General features: G+C 39.1%; 1 protein-coding gene across 12 annotated transcripts in view; it reads left to right on the forward strand.

The window, feature by feature from the left end:
• The window catches only part of UNC79 (unc-79 homolog, NALCN channel complex subunit), a 277,012-nt gene that overhangs the window by 96,934 nt on the left and 154,139 nt on the right, over nt 1-25,939 (forward strand). For 11 of the 12 annotated variants that reach the window (XM_055361283.2, XM_055361282.2, XM_063698138.1 and 8 more), the window contains exons 9-14: nt 936-1,024; nt 1,664-1,704; nt 4,950-4,978; nt 10,394-10,623; nt 13,064-13,235; nt 14,868-15,098. In XM_055361283.2, the coding sequence (XP_055217258.2) occupies nt 936-1,024; nt 1,664-1,704; nt 4,950-4,978; nt 10,394-10,623; nt 13,064-13,235; nt 14,868-15,098 (792 nt within the window). Of the gene's footprint in view, nt 1-935; nt 1,025-1,663; nt 1,705-4,949; nt 4,979-10,393; nt 10,624-13,063; nt 13,236-14,867; nt 15,099-25,939 lie in introns of those variants that run through there. The other variant, XM_055361284.2, reaches the window with a different exon arrangement.

A 25,939-nucleotide genomic window follows, 5' to 3' on the forward strand; every position in this document is an offset into this window, starting at 1 on the left:
TTTCCCCCCTTCAAATTTGTGAGAACAACTAAAAAGAGTGTAGTTCCAGAAAAATTTGTGTATTAGGCATCTTAACTGCTTACTCAGCTAGCACATGAATTGATTATTTTTTCAAGGGTAGAAACAGAATTCAAAATGGCTTTGGTAAATTATAGAAATTTAAATTTATGCAAAGTACAAAATGCAGTTAGTTATCTAGATTTTTTGTTCATTTGATTTAAAAGATCCAGATATTGAAATATTCTGATGATCAACTGTGAAATTAACACTTTGCATCTCTGTGCTTAGGCTCGTGAAACCCAGCTGTATCAACCAGTTCCAGCAAGGGCAAACAAATTATAGGTCATGTGTAGGAAAAAAAAAAAAAACACATGAAAAAGAAAGGTTGGATGATTGATACAGAACTAAGATTCCAGAGTAAGAGAAGTGAACCACTCAATGTTAGATTTAATGCCAACTTTTTTGAATAAGGTATGCCTTAAGAAGCAAAGTTCTCTACCACTAGCACTTTGGTATCAGTTATGATTCTGAAATCTTAATAATATATTTTCCTTTTCCTAATGAGAAACTACTGTTGTTTACCACTTTAAAGAAGGAATTAGTGTGAGTAATATATCGCCAATTTGAGCAGCAATTGAACAAGATGATATTTTGGATCTTTGTGGAATGAGAGTGAATTTCTTGACACTATTTATTACTTGAATTGCAAGTTAACAGGAGAAATGAAAAACCATGGCAGCCACATTTAAATCCTCAGGGTGGACTCATCAGCTAGTCCAGGGAGAAACATTTATCGGTAAAAAGGGTTTTACTAAAAATGTTTATTCCACCTTGCTTGTGGAAAATCTGTCATTATTGAAGCATTTGTGCTTAGAATATAGGGAATGTGATACCCAGGAACAGGAGAGTTCATTCTGTCTTTTCATATGTTTCAGATGTGTATAGACCCTTCCCTGTCAGTAGCATTGGGTGATAAACCACCCCCGTTGTATCTCTGTGAAGAATGCAGCGAGAGGATTGCAGGGTAGGTATAAGAGTTCTTAAAGAAAAGGAAATAGGACAACAATAAGAAGATAAGAAAAATCATTTGGACTTAAATTAGTTACATTGCTAAAGTTTCTCACTAGCCTCTCTGATTTTTAAAGGTTAATTATTCTGATACTTAACATATAGCAAACTTTCATTGGGAACATTACAGCTTTGAAAAGTTGCAATATTTCTCTTTATGTGACATGAGAAGAAGGCAATTCCATTTAGTAAATCAGCTCCAATTTTGGAGTAACCCTGTTAAAAAGGCCACAGAGAAAAACAGATGTAAAAGAAAACTGTGGTTTCCAAACATGACATACAAATTATATGGGTTCTTTTTGCTTGTTTGTTTCACAGAATCACACTCAGCTTTGTACAGATCATGCAGTATTTTCGTTGGCTTAATTAGCATCTGGAAAGTATCATTTAAAGATAACTGAATATGATGAAGTGCCTATAATTTATAATTTAGCTGGAATGCATTAGACATTTTAAGAGTTTATTATGATAGTGCTCTTAATTATACTTCCTTTCTATTAAAAGCCTTTCAGCACTAGTGTGCAGCTTATAAACATTCATGTGGAAGGAGAACGTTTCAATGAAGCTCAAAAATGAATTTTGTTTTTTTCAATAGGGACCACAGTGAGTGGCTGATTGATGTTCTTCTGCCACAAGGTATGGTTTACTTAGGAAAGGATGAATAATGAGTAATCATGACTAATGACATAGTTGCTTTATCTCTTTTTGTACTATTTTATTTTACAAAGACAGTCACCAAAGTATTGTATTGTATGAATATTCATTGATATGAAGCATAATATCAATGCCTTGCTTATAATGTACACACACATTTAATAATGCGGGAAGTAGTATCATCCCTACCAAAATTAAGGGTAGATATTGGAATTAGGATTCCATACGACTAAAGCCCTGCCAAATTATGTCTTCAGGGATTTTCTGTATCTGTAACAGGTGTTGTCAGTGATAAGTTGCTGCACCAGGTCTTATTAAGGAGAAGAAAAAGAATAAGGAACACCAGCTGGGAGAGAAATGAATAATTGGCCTTTCCCCTGCTACTATTACTAGTACCATGTTGTGGGGGGGAAATGATTGAATGTCTCTGAGGCTCAGTTTCCTCATCAGTAAAATGGGGATAAAGTATATCTAACCCATCTCAATGGAAAGACAAGATTGCAATGCTTCTTGTAGTTTGTCAGAGTTCTCAAAGCTATGCCCTATAAGTTGGTAGGTCCCAGACAGAGCATTTCTCCACATATGGGAGAGGCAGCTATTCCAGCCATGTCATTGGAGGCTAAAATGACAAGGAAAAGTACTGACAAACACAGAGGAAAAATGAAAGGAGGAAAGAGCTGCAGGCATACTAAGTTTGAGTAGAGATCGGGGCACAGGAAGAACTCGATGGTATATGACTTCGGATGTAGAAAATAAATGGATTCCCATCCTAGCTAACATGGTGAAACCCCGTATAAAAAATTAGCCAGGCATGGTGGCACCTGCCTGTAATCCCAGCTACTCAGGAGGCTGAGGCAGGAGAATCACTTGTAAAATGGAGCAATAATATCAGCCTCTATATCCTTCAAAGGCACATTTTGAAAATTTACATAAAAATATCTGTAGGTCAGGCGCAATGGCTCATGCCTGTAATCCCAGTACTTTGGGAAGTGGAGGCGGGCTGATGGCTTGAGCCTAGGAGTTTGAGACCAACCTGGGCAACATGGTGAAACTCTGTCTCTACTAAAAATACAAACAAACAAACAAAAAATTTAGGAGGGCAGGAGAGAAAAAACAATTTAGCCAGGCATGGTGGCACGTGCCTGTAGTCCCAGCTACTTGAGAGTCTGTTGTGGGAGGATCATTTAAGCCCAGGAGGTTGACGCTGCAGTGAGCCGTGATCATGCCACTGCACTCCAGCCTAGGCGACAGAGAAAGACCTTGTCTTAAAAAAAACAAAAACAGGCCGGGCATGGTGGCTCACGCCTGTAATCCCAGCACTTTGGGAGGCCAAGGTGGGCGGATCACAAGGTCAGGAAATCAAGACCATCCTGGCTAACACGGTGAAACCCCGTCACTACTAAAAATACAAAAAATTAGCCGGGCATGGCGGCGGGCACCTGTAGTCCCAGCTACTCGGGAGGCTGAGGCAGGAGAATAGCGTGAACCTTTGAGGCGGAGCTGGCAGTGAGCCGAGATCGCCCCACTGCACTCCAGCCTGGGCAACAGAGCGAGACTCCGTCTCAGAAAAAAAACAAAACAAACAAACAAAAAAACCCCAAAACAACAACAACAAAAAACCTGTGAAAAGATTTGGGCTCATATGGGTAAATGTAACTTTTTTTCCTTTAAATTACGCTACTTAATTAGTGATCATCCAGTGCTCTGAGGTAAAAGCCATAGTCAAGTTATAAAATATAAGTTATAAAATCCTTTTTAAATATGTTGCTGAGTTCTGGTTGTCATCTCCAGTGATATTCATCTTTAGAGGAATATTGGCAATAACTTTTCATTACTTATATAGACATGTGACACTAACCTCAGATGATTTAAGATAAACTCTAGGATATCAAACTGTCAAATAACCATAAATTATACAAAACCAGTTTTTAAACATGAGTTGTAAATTTTGTTGCTTTTTCATCCACTAGTTTAAGATTACCAGACAGGGTTTGGGAGACATTTACCTTTGATCTTTTAAATAAATTGTAACATAGACTATAAATAAGGTGTTAGTTCATTTTTTGAGTACATACTATTTCAGAGTACATATTAGCCAATTCTTGGAAAATTTATTTTCAAATGCTCTCCAGCATCAGTTTTCATGGAAATAATTGATGTGCCCACTGAAAAGAATTCTTATCCATTCATTAAGGTCAATCCCATATGTAGACAGTAATTTGACAGTCTTGCTCCAACTGGTCTACCCGTGGGTTTGAAAATTGCTTTCTCTTAAATAACCCTACAGCTGGTTTTACACACACATGTTTTAAGAGTGATATAAATTGATAATTTAAATCTAGGTAGTCCAAGTTAGTAATTTTGTCTACAGTTTTGATATTGCAAATAATCTGATGGTGATGCTGTAAATATATCACATCAACCCAGTGTCATAGTATAATGGAAAGAACAGTAAATGGGGAATTTGGAGACTTGAACTCAAGGTCTGCCCCTACCATTGATAGCTTGTGTGACCTTGAAGAATTTACCTAACCACAGTGGTTCTCAGTTTTGTCCTCTGTAAAATGGGGAAATAAGATTAAATTTGTTTGGCTTTAACAAGATTTGATTTCTAAGTCATGTCTGAAAAGATTAAATTACTTGTAAGAGTAGCAGTGTGCAGGTGTTTTTAACCTCACTAAACATACACCACTAGATGAAAAGAGATCTATTTCATGATTTCTGAGGAAACTAGAAGCCAATAAAAGTAGACGATAATTTATGAGCCAAGTGAAAATCTGTTTGGGCCAAGTCCAGAGGTCATATTACTAAGATTTAAAAGATTCCCCCTTCATGGCTGCCCTTATTTTAAATGGGCTCTAGACCTGGCATGGTGGCTCACACGTGTAATCCTAGCCTTTTGGAGGGTGGTCAAGGCAGGAGGGTTGCTTGTGGCCAGGAGTTGAAGAACAGCCTGAGAAACATAGTAAGACCCCATGTCTACAAAAAAAAAAAAAAAAAAAAATTAGCTGGGCATGGAAGCCCACACCACTGCCTAGCTGCTTAGAAGGCGAGTCAGGAGGATCACTTGAGCCAAGGCGTTCAAGAGGCTGTGGTGGGCTATGATGGTGCCATTGCACTCCAGCCTGATTGACAGAGTGAGACACTGTCTCAAAAAATAATTAATTAAATAAAAATTAGAGGGGCTCTCTTTCTTTGTTGATATTTTGTGTGCCTTCCCCTTACAGCTGAAATATCTGCTATATGTCAGAAAAAGGTAAGAGCAAACCATTTGTGTCATTGGGGCATGTTTTATTGTGTTTGTATGTAAATTCATTTATTGACATCTGCCTCATTTCTGCACCATGGTTTCCAGTATATGCATGCCATTGTATTTGTGGAGGGGGAAAGGAAATAATTTAGCATGCAAGATTGCTACATCCAAATGGTCTCTATTTCCATTTCTGCTTTTGCTCACCCATCTTATGCACAATGCTTTTGTTCAGTAATTTGCAATAAAAGCCTATGTGTAATTCTGGGATAGGAGTCCAATTAGAAAAAGGTTTGAATTATACTGCAATTTATGGTACTTAACTTTAGTTAAGGATATATCTTGTATGCTAGAAATCTCGATTGTTTTGAAGTGGAGTGCAAATAGTCCAATTTGTATGTGTGAAAAACATACCCAGACTGACTGTATATGGAAAGTATTTATGTGTAAGTTGAACAATACATGTAGCTAAAGACTCTTCCTTTAATATTTCCTTTAGTTTTTTTTTTTTAATAATAGTTTCTCTAAACCACCTCCATCTTCTCTTCTTGTTTTAATAATTGAAAAGAGTAAGAGGAGGCAGTATGATGTCATAAAAAAGAACTTTTGACTAGTTGGTTGAGATTCTTGGACTCTGGCCAGTTCTGTTCCCTCCTACCTGTGTGGACCTTGCACACGTCATTTAAACTTTTTGGGATGTTGATTGTGAGTAGGTATATTGGAGGGCTGTCTCAGTTATCTATGGATGCATAACAAACCATCTGAAAACATAGTGTCTCATATGGCAACCAATTATTTAATCACAATTCTGTGGATTGGCAATTTGTCCTATGCTCAGCTCAGCTAAGCAGTTCTTTTGATAAATTACTCTAGGCTCACTCATGTATTTGCAGTCAGTTGGTGGGTAAGCTGGAATTGGCTGGCCCCAGATGGTCTCACTCCCATATCTGGGGCTAAGCTGGGATGGCTGGAATGGTGAGATGGGTGGGGTGTCTGGGCCTCTCTTTCCACATGATGTCTCGTCATCCAGGGGCTAGGCTGGACTTGTTCACAGGTGGCAGTCTTCTGAGAGAGTGAGAGAGCCTCACTCACTCAAGGCCTCTCAGAAGTCACACAGCATCATTTCTGTAGCATTCAACAGGTCAAAGCAAGTTCCAAGGCTGGCCCAGATTCAAAGAGTGGAGAAATAGGATCTTTGTGGTTATTGAAGGATTGGCAAGAATTTTATGGTCACGTTTAATCTACCACAATCTGTCCTTTGGACATAATTATTTACCTTCTTTCCATATGCAAAATATGCTCACCATTTTATATGACCTCCACAAGTCTTATTCATTTATGGCTTCAGGCTTAAAGTCTAGTATCTTGTGATCTGCATGTGATATGTCACTGATTAAACTTCTTGGTAACTGATTCTCTTGATTCAGAGTCCTGTGAACTAAGAAGGAAAGTTATCTTCCCTCTCTGCACCCAAGACACAATGTTGAGACAGGGACAGGATCATAGCAATAAGCTTCTGTTCAAAAAGAGGAAGGGAAAGCAGATAGCAGTCATTGGTCTATAGCAGCTCCAGCCACAAACACATCAACAGTTCCTCTGTCTCCAGGAATAGCATACGTGCCTTGATTATGATCTGGTTTTGTTTCCTAGAAATAGTTCCCTAATCTGTTCTTGTCTTCCTGAGCTCTTGGCTCCACTCTCTGAGACATCTTTTCTTTTCAATAAGAAATGGTCCATGTTGCAGCTGAGTAACTTTCTCAATCTGCTTCGTGCATGTAGGAGTTAGGGTCCCATAGATCTCTTTTCATTTAGAACTGCGTCTCTTTAGTTTTAGCTGGTGGTGCTTTTGCTAGTATGACTTTCTTAAAAACTTTGTGGATTTTCAGTGAATCTCACTGGGGTCCTGAGCCCCCAAAGCCACATCTATAATGATTTTTGAGGCAGTCCTTCCTATACTTTGGGCGTTTCAGTGTGCCCTTAAAATTATTAGAAGCCCTGTTATAGCTGAGAGGCTCAATTAGACATCGCCTTATAACTTTCTGAAGCCTTAACAAAGGATCTTAGAGTCATAGACCATATTTTTCCTTTGATCTTTATCCTGAGGCCATTCTTACTCTGAGAATCGTTTCTAAGCTTGTGGGACCAGGATTTCGAACAGTTCTATTTTCTAAATCAGCGTGTTTTGGCTCTGGGGACATACGTAACATATTTGACACCCAGGGTAGATCATTTTTTAACACTTCCCTCTTTATATGACAAAGTTATTTTTAGTAACAAGCTTCAAATTAGTACATTTTTATTGCTTATCCTTTAATAAACATTGTGTTTTACATAGACATTAATTTGGAGAATTTCCGTTAAGTTCATAACAGTTCAGAATTGTATGAGCTTGCCCTGGGTAGTTTGTATTCTACCTCTTTGTACTGCATATTCCCTGAATGGTATATTTGAAATAAGCAATGATAGCATCGTGATTGGAAAGATGAAGAGACAGACCTTGATTATTTCAATTCTGTGATTTTGTGAGACCACTTGGAGTTATTTCTATGTGTTTAAAATTCAAAGCAGTGAAGCAAAGTGGTTGGAGTGAACATTTGAAAACATGTCCAGCTGAATCTCCATCTAAGGGAAGCCTCTCTAGTTTAGTTTGGAAATGAATGAGCTGAATCCACATGGGTTGAGGCCTTTCAAATATATTATCAAAACTTAGTAGGAATCCTAGCAATTATTTAGAACTTTGATCAACTGAAGATTATTTTTGGGGAAATGTATTTTATTGCTGACATTGTTTAGAATTGATGGCATGTGGTAATAAAGCAGGTTGACTTTTAGTCGGTATTCCAGATATTATCATATGCAGTGTATCCAGATACTCCATAAGAAATTGCTCAAAATTTGCAGCATAAAACAGCAACATTTAGTTATGTTCATAGACTCTGTGGATCAGAGATTCGGACAGGGCATGATGGAGATAGCTTATCTCTGTTTGATGATGTTTGGGGCTTCATCTGGGAAGACTTGAATGCTGAGGGTTTTAATTATCTAGAGGTTTCTAGATCATATGTTTGGGCTCTGGGATGGGGTGACTTGAAGACTAGGCTAAGCCAGCGCCATTAACTCAAGACTTAAACATGGTCTCTCCCTGTAGCTTGGCTGTCTCATGGCATCCTGGCAAAGATCTGGGAGGAGTATCTAATGAGGAAGTTTCTGAAGAGAGAACATCTCAAGGCAGCAAGTGGAAGCTGCATGTCCTTTTATAAGCATCATTTCTGTCATGCTATATTGGTTGAAGCAGCTGCAAGCCCATCCAGATTCAAGGGAAGGGAAACTATCCTTGACTTCTTGATGGGAGGAGTGTGGAGAACCCACCTCTGGTCACAGATTATTTGCATTCTTTCCACTTGCAAAATCCTGACTGGAGGTCCAAGATCTTCTCATCAAAATCAAGTTCAGGTGTAGATGAGGCTTTTTGGGCTTGGCTCCTTAAGTATTCTTCCTTTTGCTTTGAATACTTGTGAATGAAAGAAATGTTATCTGCATCCTGCACAGCTAACATGCAATAGTGATACAGGGGTAGGATTACTGCAGTAGAGACTCATGTAAAAAGTGAGGAAATGAGAGGAAGGTAGTCATGTCCGAATCTCTGATCCACAGAGTCTATGAACATAATTAAATGTTGCTGTTTTATGCCGCTAAATTTTGAGTAATTTCTTATGGAGTATCTGGAGTCCTTAGAAATTCTGAAAGTCACAGGGCACATGTCACTTGTTCCTTAGTTAGGTGCGAGTCCTGCTTCCTGGGAGCTGGTCTCTTTGGCTCTAGGCCCCACCCTCTGGGAGATGCCCATCTTTTCCTTCTCATAAAAAGTAGCCTGTCATTTACAGCTAAGTAGTTTTATCAGCCTATTTTTTGCTTATAGAAGTTTGGAAATCCCAAAACATCTTCTTTTTTGGGCTGTCTCTGTCCCTTTCAATCTACAATGGTATAATTCCATTAAAAACATGGGCTTTTATTCTCAATTTATAAACCTGCTTCATTAAACGTGAGTCAAATGCACAAACCTCTTTGGGATAAGTCCTTCTACACCTTATGCTCTCTATGAGCCTCCTGGGAATGATGACTTACGATTCTTAGAACCCTTATCGTTGAATGAAGTGGATGCTGAGGTATGCCCTTAAGATCCTTAGAAGGCACCCCCCACCCACCCCCGGCTTTCTTTTTTTTTTTTTTTTTTTGTCTATCTAAAAGAGTCAATGGTGTACCATATTAAATTCTGAGTTCTTAACAAAGCGTTTTATATTCGAGCCCTTGCTATCATTTTTTTCCTACTGAGACCACATTTTCCTGATAGGGCCCTGGATTTGATGTTTGCCTTGAAACTTTTTCTTACCTTGAGAATCCTATGCTGGCTGGAAGGACTGTCCTGAGCTCAATATTTTCCCTTTAAATTCTAGGTGAAGACGGATTAATTCATTATTTTATCTCCCTCCTCTCACAAGCTCTGAGTTCATAAAGGCTTAGAGTCTAACGCCCCCTTGGGGGTGTTCACATCTTCACAAGCACTATTGAAAGAGACATTGACTATGTGGTGGTCGCATCTCTCATAGGCTTGGGGCACGTCTCCAATAGCTTCATGTGGGTGCTGCCTCACTCCTCTGCCTCCCACCAGGGCAGCTTGAACAGTACCACCCCTGAACTTGGAAATGTCTTACGCACCACCACTTTTCTCGTTCCCATCACTTCATTTGCGGTTCCCTTCCTGCGGTTGATGTCAATGCTGACTCTATGAAGGGTTCTGGCTGTGTATGTCCCTGTGGTCTTCACAGAGTGCCGGTGGGTATGGGAAGGCCTGGCTTGAGGCCATCACTTTGGCACAGCACAATCTCTGTCTTTGAATGCAGCATCTACCTGTCCTTGAATGCAACAAGGACAGAGGAGCTGTAGCAGAAATCTACTCTTTCAGATGGATAAAATAATTTCGAAAGAGTTTATTCCGGGAGTTAACATCATTTCTTTTCTTCCCTGATGTGCTGTGATGTTGCACTCTGTGATCCATGGTTCTGTTTTTTTCTTTATATTTCTGCTGAAAAACTCTTGGAATGTTAACTTGAAATAATCCAGAAAGTGTTCTCCTCCTCGCTCCCCCCATGGCCGAGGTAACTTTACACAGGGCTTCCCAACACAGTGCCACTGATATTTAGAGCATTTCTACTACTCACAGGAATAGAAAACACTCCTCGCCTTTATTTTTTAACTATGACTGAAATCTAGCTAGTGGGAGAATAACCTGCGCTTTGGAAACTAGTGGCCCTTGAATGTGTTGTCACTTCGAGTGGCCCCTTAAGTTTTCATTTATTCTGATTCTTAGCCAAGTTTACCTCGGTGGTCAATTTTAATTGATTTCACTTTCTTGGCTTCTAGAACTGCAGTTCCCACGTTAGAAGAGCAGTTGTCACCTGCTTCTCAGCAGGGTGCTGTGGTCGTCACGGAAACAGGCCTGTTCGGTACTGCAAGAGGTGCCACTCAAATCATCACAGTAATGAAGTGGGGGCCGCTGCGGAGACTCACCTCTATCAGACCTCTCCTCCGCCCATCAACACGCGGGAATGCGGCGCTGAGGAGCTGGTCTGCGCTGTGGAAGCCGTGATCAGGTAACACGCAGTTTCTTAGTAGCTGCCTCTGACAACTCCACCTTGCTTTGAGCTAAGCTCCGCGCACTGAGATGTGCATATTTAATGCAACCTCAAATGCCCTTAGCCCAGATGCTCACCTTCCCACAGTGTTGTAATGATGCTATTTTAATTCATGAATTCAATGAATATTTTTACGGATGCCAGTTATGTGCCACGCACTATGCTGGGCACATGGGAGGCAGGAGGGAATAAAATATAGTCTCTGCCCTTAAGTTACCCATGTAGGGACTAGAAAAACATAAGCACGTCATTGTGGTACGGTTTGGTGAGCTCAGTAATAGCATTGAGGAGAGGGCGTTAGGGGAACTAGGTGAAGGGGCCAATCAGAGTGAAGCGTGTGAATAGGCCTGGCTTGACTGACAGCAGCATTAACCAGCCAGGAGGCGGGGAAGGCAACAAGGGTGGATTACCTGCATAGGAAACAGGTGCGGGACAACTCCAGGTAATTCCATGCTGGGATAAACCACGACCCTGTGTAGTCAGACACGGACAGCAGGGACAGGTCCTGCAGGCTACTGGGTTTTTTTTCTTCTATCACATGACCAAAAAAAAAAAAAAAAAGCAATTGAAATAACTTCTACCCTTCCTCTCTTTTTGTCTGATACTCATCGAGGCAAGATTTTTTGTTTGCTTGTTTTTGTTTTATTTTGTTTTGTTTTGAGACAGAGTCTTGCTCTGTCGCCCAGGCTGGAGTGCAGTGGTACAATCTCGGCTCACTGCAACCTACGCCTCCTGGGTTCAAGTGATTCTCCTGCCTCAGCCTCCTGAGTAGCTGGGATTACAGGTGCGCGCCCCCACGCCCGGCTAATTTTTGTATTTTTAGTAGAGACGGGGTTTCACCATGCTGGCCAGGCTGGTCTTGAACTCCTGACCTCAGATGATCCACCCGCCTCGGCCTCCCAAAGTGCTGGGATTACAGGCGTGATCCACCGTGCCTGGCTCCAGGCAAGATTTTTTTTTTTAATTAAATAAATAATATTGCCCGGCGCAGTGGCTCGCGCCTGTAATCCCAGCACTTTGAGAGACCGAGGCGGGTGGATCACGAGGTCAGGATTTCGAGACCAGCCTGACCAACATGGTGAAACCCCGTCTCTATTAAAAATACAAAAATTAGCTGGGCGTGTTGGCGCCTGCCTGTAATCCCAGCTACTCAGGAGGCTGAGGCAGGAGAATCGCTTGAACCTGGGAGGCGGAGGTTGCAGTGAGCTGAGATTGCGCCACTGCACTCCAGTCTGGGAGACAGAGCAAGACTCCGTCTCAAAACAATAAATTAAAAAAATAATAATAATATTAGAATTTAAGTGTTAAAGGATAGAGGCCAAGTCTTTTCTGTTTCTCTTATCCCAGTGGCTGACACGTAGTAGAAATACAATTAATGTTTGTCAAATCGAACATTATGGAAAGTTTGAAAAGAAATAAAAACACTCAGCCATACTGATGATGATGTTATCACCATCATCATCAGTGTTGCTTATGTTCTAATTTTATTTAAATGTATGTTTCATTTCTATAACTGTAATCAGTGTATCCACAATTCTTTTTGAAATAACATTACACTATTAGCTCTTCTCCACATCGTTGCATGGTTTCCATATTTATCATTTGTAGTGGATATAATATTAATCTAGCTGTAACTTACTTTTCTCTATCGTTACATATTTAGACTGCTTCCAGTTTTTTACTTTTATAAGTAACGCTTTGAGAAATATTTTTGTACATAGTGCTGTACCTATATTTTTTATTTTCTTAGGGTAGATGACCAGATATCAAATACCTTGGTTCAAAGGGTATGAATATTTACATGGCTCTTAATACATTACCAAGTTGCTTTTCAAAGCATGTGTATGGATTTACAATGCCAACACCATGTATAAAACTTACCAATACTGAGTGTTGTTTTTTAAAATTGGAAATTGTTTAGCAAACGGAAAAAAGAATTTTCACTGTTTCACTTTCGTGTCTTTGAATATCAAATGGTGAATATTTTTCCATTTGGGTACAAGCTCCTCAACCTTTCCTTGTATCATGCATTTGCTGTCTGCACAGTTTCATGATAGATATAGAAGAAGCATTGACTTATAGTGGGATGGTTGGTGAACCAGAAGTCAGAAAGGATCAGTTCTGCTTGATGCTAATTGATTGGAGGAACTAGCCTCTTTGTGCCTCAGTTTGTTCATCTTTGAAATGGGAATGGAGTATAAAATAGTAGGAAAATAGAATGAGGCATCCTGGAGTAACTCAGGATGCACAGTACTCAGTAACTCAGTAATACAGTACTCAATTTAAAGAAGAGCAATCCAGGATGCTTGAGTACTCATGAGGTACTTCCTCTGAATGGGTCATGATCTAGAATGTGTTTTTTCACAGTCTAACTTGAAATCACACTGCTCTTTGGCAGCTTGTTGAAAGAAGCCGAGTTCCATGCTGAGCAGCGAGAGCATGAGCTGAACCGGCGGCGGCAGCTGGGCCTCTCCTCTTCCCACCATTCCCTGGATAATGCTGACTTTGATAACAAGGACGATGATAAACACGATCAGAGGCTGCTCAGTCAATTCGGAATATGGTTCTTAGTAAGAAAAAGAAGTTAACTATTCTCCACTTTCTTATTTCTCATTTCAAAATTGTACTGAAGAGGAATTTCTCCTGTTCTTTTAAAAGGAGGAAATAGTGAAAAATTAACCTTAGCAATGGGGCTGAAGCTATGGCAATAGCTGTCAATCCTGAGCTGCATGTTAGATTTAGCTAGGAAAGCTTTTAAAAACTAACAATGCCCAGATCGCATTCCAGAATCTTGGGAATTTTTTAAAAAGCTCTTGGCCGTTGATTTTGATGAAGAGCCAGGTGTTAAACCTACAGTATCAGGATCTAGACTGGTACAAGTAGGAAAGTTGCTAGTATATACTGTCAAGTACTGGATTCAATAACATATACAGATAATTCACATCCCATCACCTATGTAGATGAAGTTTTTCTTGAAAGTTCAGTCTCTGTGGAGCTTTTTGTGTATTTATGATATGTCTATGTACACCAGAGACGTTATAGCCAAAGTAATGCAAGGAATATGATTGCTATTGACTGATTTAACTTCAACATCTATTCAGTAGAGATCAAACATACAGATCTAACGTCCCAAGCAAGCTGAATTTACCAATGCTGCAGAGAAGCAGGCTTTTGTTTTGCCCATTGGAGACATTAATTCAGTCTCCATAGTGATATATCTCTATTATGCTTGCACATAGTTCCGTGAAAGAGTCTTTACCAAATTGGCATTTAATTGTTGATTTCACATATCTTGCTTCCTAGAAGTTATTATTTAATGACACAATGGCTACTACTGTGAACTCTTTGAAGGCAAGGACAATGTTTTATTTATTTTTTTTATTCCTGGACCCTGCCATAGTACTCAATAGAAGATTAGTTCATAGTAAATGAATGAATGATGTTTTAAAAAGTCTATTTATGGGCCGGGAGCGTTGGCTCACGCCTGTAATCCCAGCACTTTGGGAGGCCAAGACGGGCAGATCACGAGGTCAGGAGATCGAGACCATCCTGGCTAACACAGTGAAACCCTGTCTCGACTAAAAATACAAAATATTAGCTGGGCATGGTGGCAAGCGCCTGTAGTCCCAGCTACTCGGGAGGCTGAGGCAGGAGAATGGCGTGAACCCGGGAGGCGGAGCTTGCAGTGAGCCGAGATTGCGCCACTGCACTCCAGCCTGGGCGACAGAGGGAGACTCCATCTCAAAAAAAAAAAAAAAAGTCTATTTATGATAGTGAATTGGGGGGACTCCAAGGTATCTGAATTATTACTAATACACAATTCTTAGCAAAATATGATCATTTTAGAACTGAAATGTATATACATTATTTTCATTGAGGATATTGATGAAATATCATTTTGTTGACCTAACTTTTTAGAAGCATTTATCTGGTGCAGATTATATAATAGATTTCTTGTAGGAGAAAATGCTTAATTGGAAGGTGAAATCTTGAGGGAAAATTGTTGTTGCAATCCATCTATCCCTGTAGAAAGGAACACAGTTTCTGGATAAGCGATCCCCATTTTTAAAACTGCCTATTTCAAACAGATTATCTGGGATATCTTTTTATTTTTATTTTTATTTTTTGCCTCTTAATGCACCTGTAATAATTTTGTAAAGATGGATGGAAGCCGAACAAGGTTCTAATCTACCTACTTCTAGGTGAGCCTCTGCACACCCAGTGAGAACACGCCTACAGAAAGCTTGGCCCGGCTGGTGGCCATGGTGTTTCAGTGGTTTCACTCCACTGCGTATATGATGGATGATGAAGTGGGAAGTCTGGTAGAAAAGCTGAAGCCTCAGTTTGTCACCAAATGGCTGAAGACCGTATGTGATGTTCGCTTCGATGTCATGGTCATGTGCCTTCTTCCTAAACCCATGGAATTTGCCAGGGTAAGTGGAGGCCTACAGCTCACACCTTGTTAGAGAGGAGGACTTGGGGAGAAGTGCTGCCTTAGCCATGCAGGTATTATCAGTGTTTGCAGAGGAGGAACATCTCTCCTTATTTTAATTAATATAGCTAAATGAATTTAGTAACTGTATCTTGGGTGATGTGCTGCTTTGATGTTTATTTGGGATGAGGAAGAATGGCAAGATGCATTTGTGAGGTATCTTTAAGAATTTAAGGGACCATTCTTTCTCGACATTGCTGATTTTTTTTTTTTTGAAATGGGATCTTGCTATGTCGCCCAGGCTGGCCGCCTTGAACTCCTGGGCTCAAGTGATCCTCCTGCCTCAGCCTCTGGAGTAGCTGGGAAGCTAAATATTTTTATTAAGAAACAACAACAAAAAAGCCTTTCTATGAGGCTACTAGAGCTCAGTCCCCTTTTGGCTTAGAATCTTTGGAAAGATTACCATTCAAATAGGGGAAATGTCTTTTTTTCTTTTTTTAATCATGTATATATATACAGGTTAATGGTAGAAGTCCCTGCCCTGCCATTTGAAATGCCAAAAAGGTTCAGGGTCAGACAAAATGCACCTATTCCTCTCACTTAAGAACAGATTTCTCTGTGCTGATCCTCTTGCTTCTGCCTCAGTGGATCACATCTGAGAAGAACCCATGTTTCTTTTTTCCTTTTTTTTTTTTTTGAGACAGGGTCTCACTTTGTCACCCAGGATGGACCGCAGTGGTGTAGTCATACTCACAGCAGCTTTGAACTCCTGGGCTCAAGAGATCCTCCCGCCTCAGAGACTACAGGCATGCATCACCACATCCATCTAATTAAAAAAATTTTTTTGGTAGAGATGGGGTCTCTCTATGTTGCTCAGGCTGGTCTCAGACTCTTGGCCTCCAGCGATCTTTCTGCCTCAGCCTCCCAAAGTGCTGGGATTATACAGGCATGAGCCGCTGTGAGCAGCCCATATTTTTTGAATATGATGTAATTTGCGTCTAACCCAGAAAGGTGGATGTCCAGAATCAGGTTTTGGCAGTAATATGTGAAATTTTTTTTCCAAGTGTTTTCTAAGTGTTATTTTTATTTGTGATTTTTTTATTTCCTTTCAAAGAGATCTTGAGGCAGTTTTCAGTAGAAACCTGTGCTAAAGTAGGACATTTAAGGATAAAACAGCACAGACCATCTATAGGGGTAACTTTTATTGGATTTTCAGGACTCAGAGTGATCTGTGCATTTATGGAGATGTACTTCTTTCTTCTTTGGTGCCACCTACTGACTCACTTAGAAAATTGAATTTTTGCCTAAAGGAAATTTCCCATTTTCTGACATTCTTTGCCTGTGTTGATATGTTTTCTATTATTATGTCTATTGGAATAGTGAAGGATTGATGTGACATGCTTCTGGAAAATGAGAAGAAATGATTATGTTGGGAGAAAAACTTTTCTTATTCCAACTTAGGTGCAGATGTTTTGGGGCCTGCAAATTAACTGATAACAGTTTAACTGGAGAGAAGACAAAGTTTATTTATGAGTACATGTGGGAGATCTCAAGGATAAATTACTTCCTGAATAGCCAGAAATAAAAGATTTATATATCAAACTTAACAAAAGGTTTACTTAAGGGCTTCAGTGAGAAGGTATGGAAGGTTCCATTGGGTTTTTTAATGCCATGGGAGCTGGGCAGGAACTGGGCTATCTCCACAGCAGCTGAATCCACAGGAAACTCCCTTTCGCAGAGGTTAACAGAAGGGTTTTCTCTGGAGACTCTGCTAGAGTCACGTAACGGAAGTTCGGCTAAGATTTCTTTTTGCATCTTCTTTAGCTTAAATGTTTTCACTTTAAAATAATCTTTATACCAACTGTAGGGTTTCGGTGGATAACATTTCCCTCATCTGAAACTTCCCTTGAAGTTTCAACATACATGAAAGAAGCTAGGTTGATTTCTATAGAGGGAAGATTTAGGCTAGAAATTGTGAGGTAAGAGATCTGCAGAGGAGAACAAGAGCATAGAATGAGGAACCAGAAAAGCACAGATTAATGGTTGGGATAGATTATAAATCTAGGTTTTGAGTACGGAGGGCAGACAGTTGAGAAGATGTCTAGATGTTGGTCTTGAAGCATGTTTAGACGGTGGATGAGAACATCAGTGTCACAGTTATGGTTATTTTCCAGAGCAGAGCAGAGAAGAGGTGAGAGTTTGGTGAACTTCCTGAGTGGACCAAACTGTTGTAGCAATAAGTCCTTTGAATTTTATATCATATTGTCCCACTTCAGCTTTTAGGGCTTTGTAACAAGATAACCCAGAGTCTTAATAATGATCTAGGAAGTTAGGTTTTAGTTCTCAGTGGTGCCATGTCAGGTGGGTAGGAGAAAAGTTAGAAGTGTTAATTACTGGCAAAATGGGCAAGACAGAAGGATCTAGTTTACAAAGAGGTGAAAACTATCTCAAAGGTGATGAACAGGACTAGAATCTGATCACTCAGAAGGGTGGGTTATAGTTTTTCATCAAAACATAAAATTTCTCTTTACAATCACCTGCATTTTGACCAAAGATAATCAAAGTAAGATTACTTTTGGTTACAAAATTAGTCTCTTTAAATTTGGTCTGATCATTTGCACAAGCACAGCAAGAATGGTAATTGACCACTTAGGGCTTTTTAAAGTTTGCATTGCCAGAACTCTTATAAGGAATCTCAGATTGGACTTTTAGAGGTTTCTTGATGCTAGAAGTCAGGCCAAGAACTTGTCATCAGATTTCATCTGTAATACTTATAGATTTGGGTGAATTCCTTTCTCCTTGAGGTCTCCCAAATATTCTAAGTTTCCTAGGAAGTGACCTTTTTTACTCATCTGTAAGGCTGAGAATTCTGTAATACAGGTATCGAATCTGTTTTTCCAAGAGGGCTTTGAAAACCCTGGCTCCATAAAGTCAATCTTAGTTCCTTAAAACTGTTTAGTCATATCAGATTCCATGCAATTCACAAATATGACATTCTGCAAAGACTTGGTAATATAACTGTAACTGCCTGATGGGTTCTTCCTGCCTGCTGCACAAACAACATTGATTCACGGAATTGAGTATAGAAAGAGTTTAATTGACATGAGGCCAGCCATGCTACACGAGAGACTGAGTTATTGCTCAAATCAGTCTCATCAAAGGCTTGTAGGTTAGGGTTTTCTCAAAGCCAATTTGGAGGAAGGAGTAGGGGTGGCTAGGCAGTGGATGTTTGCTGTTGCTGATGGTTGGGTTGGAGATGAAATCATAGGGAGGTGAAGCTGTCCTCTTATGCTGAGTTGATTATGGGTGGGGACACAGGAGGACATGGCTCCAGGTGGAGCCATGGGTGTCAGACATGCCAAAAACATGAAAAGCTATCTCAAAAGGCCAATCTTAGGTTCTACCGTAGTGATGTTATCTGCAGGAATAATTGGAGAAGCTGCATATCTTGTGACCTCTGGAATAACAGCTGGCAACCATTTATGTCTACACCTTAGCAGAATTCGGGCTCCTTTCCTCCTCATAGCCTTGTGGTCTCTTTAGAAAGTCATTTGAATTTTGGAGAAGGGCTACTATCATTTAAACTATAAGCTAAATATCTTCCAAAGCTAGTTTGGCAGTTTAAATGCTAAAGGCAAGAGGGGGGTTGGCTAGATCCGATCTCCTCCACTGTCATTATTTTCTCACTGTCATAATTTTTGCAAAGGTGGTTTCATAACCAAGTTTCCCAATTATGTCCTGTTAAAAGCAGAACAGATTGTTATTCAACTTATGCAAATAGCTATAATGCTATGAAAATAGGAATATTCAATAAGAGCTTCTGAATTCTGGAGGAATCAAGTAGAGAGAAAAAAGATATATTTCATGTTTGTTTACAAAGGTATAGATCTACCAAATTATTGTGAGTTATAGATAGCTTAGGAGAAAAGAGAACGGGGTTCCTTGTATCTGAAAAACAGAACATTGATTGAAAAACTAGCAATGTTCTAAACAAAAAACGATACAAATTATAATCATTTATCATTCAGTCCTATGTAATTCAGTCTTGTTCTGCTTGATTGAGTTAGCAGTTAATGAACTCATTAGCTGATCCACTAGAGTTCTGGCAATCCTTACTCATTCCAGTGGTATGATCTCAATTATTTAAGCAATGCCACCAGAAGCCTGTACCCCAGGGTACCTGTCATAGTCCTTTCCACGGATCTCAGAGACAATCTGTTTATGTTGAAAATAAGCATTTTTGCTAGTAGCTGATTGCAAGAGTTTTCAGAGAAACATCAGATAACAATTACTATCTGAATGACAAAAGGCTTAAAATAGTCATAGTTAAAGATCTGCTGAAAGTTCACTGTGACACAGTTGACAAGGCAGTTTTGTTGTTTCTGTAGCATGAAACATTAAAATAATAACAAAATGATAACTGATAATATTTTGTCATTGTTGTCTACCATCAGACAAAGAAGCATAAAGACGTATCATGCCAGCAAGGGCATTGACAAATTTCTAGGAACTTTATATAATTCCCGAAATATTTGTATTCATAACATTTACCTATACAAATGTAACCTAAAGACAGTTAAACATCTCTTTTTATTTGACAACGCTTTCCATAGACTTCAAGTTATCAAATAAACCTAATTAGTTTAATGTATCTTTTTATAGGTAAGAACAAATCCTTTGAGATTTTCAAGCGTCCCTCTGGGAAATTTCAGTCAGTTCAAGACCAGGATTTTATTTAGGATTTGGCTTTGGAAAGGCAAAATATCAAAAGTTATCAGAAATGTCAAAAGATTTGAGTACTTGATTAACCAACATTACAGGTCACTGTGAAACAATTCTTAGTTATTTATTTAACCTATATGACACTAAGAGATTTCAAAAGTAAATATAGGGAGCAACACAATTGTAAGAAACAAAAAGAGAAACAAAACTTAGCTCTTTTAATATTTAGAAGACTTGGTTCTCTTAAATGATCTAGGACATGATAAAGACAAAAAGCACAGGAAGGCCAGGAGTAGTGGCTCATGCCTGTAATCCCAGCACTTTGGGAGACCGAGGTCAGAGGATCACTTGAGCCCCAGAGTTTGAGATCAGCCTGGGCAACCTAGGGAGACCTTGTCTCTACAAAAAATAAAAAAAAAAAATTAGCCTGGCATGTTGGCTCGCACCTGTAGTCCCAGATACTTGGGAGGCTGAGGTGAGAGGATCACCGGGAGGTTGAGACTGCAGTGAGCCATGATCACGCACTTGCACTCCAGCCTGGGTGACAGAGTGAGACCCTGTCTCAAAAAAAAAACAAAAAACAAAAAAAAAAACAAAAACAAAAACAAAAAAAACACAGGAAATTATTCTGATAAGACACAGAGTCTTTGTTTCTGTCTTAGTTTCTTCAGTTTGTTTGGGCTGCAAAAAAATACCATAGACTGGGTAGCTTATAAACAACAAATTTCTCACAGTTGTGGAGGCTGGAAAGTCCCAGATCAAGGCAGATTTAGTGTCTGGTGAGGGCCTACATTCTGGTTCATAGATAGTGCTTTCTGGCAGTGTCCTTATGTGGTGGAAGGGGCAAGGTAGCTCTCTGAGGTCCCTTTTACAAGGGCGTTCATTCATAAAGGCTCTGTTCTCATGATCTAGTCACCTCCCAATAGGCCCCACCTTCTAACATCATCACATTGGTGATTAGGTTTCACCCTAAGAACTTTGCGGGGACACAAATATTCAGACTGTGGTAGTTTCCTAGGCAGATTTTTCAAAAGGTAAAGAAAAACCTTTTACAACCTCTTATTAAGAACAGAAATAAGATAATCTAAAAAATGTTTTTTTTTAAGAGAGAGAAAATGAAACTCTGGTTTTGCATCAGTACACTGTTAATATTAAAGCTCATTTAAAAACCTCACAGTAAATCTACTCAATCTTAGCCAACATGACCACACAAGATAAAATTCTCTTTCTCTGTCTTCCCCATACTTCCCTTTCAGGTTTTGGTCCTTTCCTCTTCCTCGTTCAGGAATAATAGGTAAACAGCTCCTTTAGGAAAGAATTGCTCTTTTTCCTGTAACAAAACCACATTCTACATTACTTGAATACTTTGCACACAGAGGTTTTTCCTTCATCCTGATTATGTCTAGTAGTTCAATTTACATATGATTGATTATAATTTTCAACCCTTATTATCCTTTATTTTCCAGAGAAAACTGTTAGACAACTGTGAATTGCCTATTGTATATCAGCATTTTTTGGCATTTTAGCAAATTTTGTGAATATACAATCTCACAATTTCTAGATGCATATTCTTCTTAGTACAATTCCCCAATGTGGCAAAAAGAACATCCTTTTTAACAAACCCAAATGTCTTTAGCATTTGTAAAAAATAAGAAGCTAAAAGCAGATAAACTTATGATCAGCAATTAATGTGTTAATATTTTATCCTACTTAGAAGTGATCTAGATTTTCAATGAATACCTGCCATTTAATTTAACTTAGTATACCGTTAAGGTTTCAAGTTACCAAAAAGATTTTGAAAACTACATCTAAGCAGAAACATTATAAAACACAATTACTGTTGATATAAACTTTGTCAGAATAATGATTCTGTTTAATTAAAATCAAATCTGTAAATTCTATAATCTTAAACATTGGTAAATATATTAGTTTATTTGAGTAGTAAGCCCAGGTAGAAGCAAAACGTGTGCTCAGCATGGTACTCAATGCTGATAACTCTGAAAACACAGCTGTTTTTATTAAACTAACAATATTATACTTGTCTCATTTACAGATTTACTGAAATCACGTACACCTGAAAGCATTTGGGTTAGTTCCTATATTTCTGAGAGTTTTAGGAATATTTAATTTATATATGTTAAAATAAAAACCTTAGACAAATTATATTTAACAGAGATTAATTGAGCAAAGAACAACTCACAAATCAGGCAGCCTCTGAACCAGAATAGATTCAGAAAGGCTCCAGCATAGCCATGCGGTGGAAAAAAAAGACAGGAAAAGAAATGTACGGGAAATGGAAATGAGGTACAGAAACAGCCAGATTGGTTACATCCTGGTGTTTGCCTTATTAACAGTTGGCTGCCTTTGATTGGCCAAAAGTCAGTGATTGGCACAAGAGTAGGTTACAATCTGTTTATACATGCAGCTAGGTTACAGTTCACTATGTATACGTAGAAACTGTTGGGCCAAACTTAGAATATGTAAGAAGACAGCTTTAGGCTAGACTTAATTTAACATGTAAGTGTATATGTTTTGCAACTGTCAATCTGAATTAATCAAAAGGATCAGAAACCAGTTTTAAAGCATGTATTTAAGCAAAAAGCTGGAAATGGCCATTCAGCAAACATGGACTTCAGAGAAACGGGGTCAGTGCTCTGCAGTTAAAAGTGAAGGCCTTGCTTATATAGGCAGAAAACAAAGAAATTTAGCAGGATTATAACATTTTCTACACAAGGGTGGTTTATAAATTGCAACAATTTAGTTAGTTACAGTTTGTTTTCATTTCCATACAGCTAGTTTTCGTTGCCTTTCCAATTTAAAAGAGTATATTTAACATTTCATCCTAGACAATATGATAGTCATGAAGTCTCTGTGAGAGAGGAAAGAGAGAAGTTCTAGCCTGGCCAACATGGTGAAACCTCGTCTCTACTAAAAATACAAAAATTAGCTGGGCATGGTGGCATGTGCCTGTAATCTCAGCTACTTGGGAGGCTGAGGCAGGAGAATTGCTTGAAGTCGGGAGGTGGAGGTTGCAGTGAGCCAAGATCCTGGCTCTGCATTCCAGCCTGGGAGACAGAGCAAGACTCCGTATCAAAAAAAAAAAAAAAAAAAAAAAAAAAAAAGAGGAAGAAGTCTTCCCTGGCTCAATTTAGTCATTTACTACATTTTACAAAATAATGTAAGTAAGAAAAAAGGCTAATCTGTAATTAGAAAAACAAGGTTACTGTTGCCTAGGTTGCAGCTGCCTGTTTACATGACTCAGGTCCCATAATCACATTCCCTTAAATATAAAGTTCCAACAGCTTCAATTTTGAGTTACTTGTTTCACAAAACCCATTTAGAATAGAGGTCTCTTAAGGAATTTTATAAAGCAATTTGGCAATATTTTCTGGAGGTAAGAAGATACCACATACACATAATGTATATACATATGTTACAGACCACAGGCTCCTTGGCTCTCCATGTAATGGAAATTAATATGGGGCCAAGAGGACTTCCTAGATAAGGCTTTATTTTCAGGACTTGTTCTCAAGTGCAAGGCAGACGGTGGAGGCACAAGAATCCCCGAGCTGGTTCCCCAAAAAGAGCTGGTAGGATTTATTTTTTATTTTTTATTTTATTATTTATTTATTTATTTTATTTTTTTTAATCGAGACGGAGTCTCGCTCTGTAGCCCAGGCTGGAGTGCAGTGGCGCAATCTCGGCTCACTGCAAGCTCCGCCTCCCAGGTTCATGCCATTCTCCTGCCTCAACCTCCCAAGTAGCTGGGACTACAGGCGCCCGTCACTAAGCCCGGCTAATCTTTTGTATTTTTAGTAGAGACGGGGTTTCACCGTGTTAGCCAGGATGGTCTCAATCTCCTGACCTCGTGATCTGCCCGCCTCGGCCTCCCAAAGTGCTGGGATTACAGGCGTAAGCCACCGTGCCCGGCCAGGATTTATTTTTTTAAGGCAAAGCATGGGAATTGACATCGGCGGTAGAGTATACAGGCTGGGTTGGGCAGTGCATGTTAGAGGTAGGGTATGCAGGTCAGCAAAGCTGGTTGTGATGGTTGTCTTGAGTTATGGGTCACCTGCAGGTCTGGCCAGTGGCAACAAGGCTGTAAATCAGTTGTTCAGCATTCCTTCCCGAGATGGGAGACTCAGGAACCTTAGTTTAATTTTGGATCTCCTAAGGCCAGTGTCTGGAATTGTTTAAGTAAGAGGCATGGTTAAACACATAAAAGCACAGAAGAACAATACAGAATGGCTGTTTTCTTTGTATGACTATTAATGGATACGTGTTGGTGAGGTAGTGGTGTGGGTTTTGAGATCAGTGGGAATGTATGAAAGAATGCTCTAGTGGGTGTGAGCTGAAGCCAAGCCCCATCCTTACTGTCTCATTCCCCTCTGAGATATTTCACTCTCTTTATTCTTAAGGAAAAAGGGCTGAAGATCTCATCTTCTGAAGCTATACTGAACAGCTGTGCTGAACAGGGTTGTTGTCCCTGTCTAACGTCAGAGGAACATAGAAATCTCTCACTGACTGTTCTAGAGACCTGTAGGGACTAGAATCCTTCTGGGATGGTATGGGTTGGAATCCTTGGGCCATCATTAGCTTGACTTAGAACTGTTGAAGCCTGGAAGGCATAAACTTTAACCATCTGTACGCCTGTTGAATATAACAATTAATTATTTTAAAAATCAAATAGCACCCAGTGATAATTAATAAAATGCCTAAGTCCAGTTTAATAATGCTATGAGAAGAAATCAGCTGTCATTTGGAATTTAGGTGAATAGGCTGGAGAATGAGTCTCCTGGTGTGTGAAATATAAGGCAAACATACTTTTAATAAGAGACATTTCTATGGAAACAAAAGAAAAACAACTGTTAATGGTGGGCATAATCTACCCCGTTATTAGGCTCAAAGCATCTTTAGTTATGGAGGAGGGTGGTGGCAATTTTTCATGTTTTTTTGCTTGTATTATAAAGAATAAGCCTTAGTTTGCAGGGCCTTAGGAAAAAGGTAGTAGCAATTTCATTAAGTCAGAAAAGTGGAAGAAAATTTTTAAAATGTTAGGTTGGAGACTTGCAGCTCAGAAAATAATATTAAAAAGCTCAAAAACAACAGATAAGACTAGAACCTACAACAGGTATATTATACTCTTTCTCTCCAGTCTCTCATTTTTATCAAAGACAAATTATGGTAGGACTGATGTGTTTGCAAATTAAATTTTAGTTTCATTATACTTGTTTTGATTATTTGCGTGAAGTGCAGCAAGAATAATTATTTGCCATATAAACTTTTTTTTTTTAATTGGCTTTGCTGGAACTTTGTTTTGTAAGGATTCTCAGATTAGACTTTTTAAAGCTGTGAGCCTAGCTATGGATTCATCTGTGCCTGCAAACACTTGTATGAATTGGGTGAATTCCTCCCCTCTTGAAGTCCAAAGATAACTTGGGGCTCCTGGACCTGTTAGAAAGTGACAGTCTTTACTTACCATAGGTCAGGAACCCTGTACAAGGACTGCATAGACAGGATATGAGGGCAGTTTTTCCAATGGGCTTTTATCGGCTTTATAAGTCAACCTCAGTTTTTAGAAAAGCAGTATGAAAGCATGTCATTCTCATAAAGCCTTGATAAAATAACCAGTTTCCCCAGTTGTGTCCTGTTACAAAAGAAAACAGATTCTTATTGCATGTATGCAAACAACTATATTGCCATAAGTTAAGAATACTCACATATAGTTTCCAAATTCTGCAGAAATCAGGTAGAGAGAAAGAAACATGCTCAAAATTTTGCTTATAGGTTGTAGTTTACTCAATTGTTAAAAGTTGTAAATAGTTTAAAAGGGAAAAAAGTTTTCTTGACTCTGAAAAACAAAACAAAAAGGGTTAGCAGCATTTCCGGAAGAAAAGGTCATAAACAGATTATTTCAACCTCCTATTTGTTTAGTCCATGAAATTAACTCCTGTTCTGCTTGATATTTATGGACACATTAGATCTCCAAGAGGGTCTTACAAGTTTTTCCCTCTATTCTAATGGCTCAGTCTCCAGGTTGTCAGAGACCTGCATCCAAGAGTATCCATGAGAGTCCTTTAGCTGATTATAAACCTTCTTTAGGAATAGATTAAAACAAGA

Source organism: Gorilla gorilla, chromosome 15 (assembly GCF_029281585.2).
Source record: "Gorilla gorilla gorilla isolate KB3781 chromosome 15, NHGRI_mGorGor1-v2.1_pri, whole genome shotgun sequence".
Classification (NCBI taxonomy): Eukaryota; Metazoa; Chordata; class Mammalia; order Primates; family Hominidae; genus Gorilla; species Gorilla gorilla.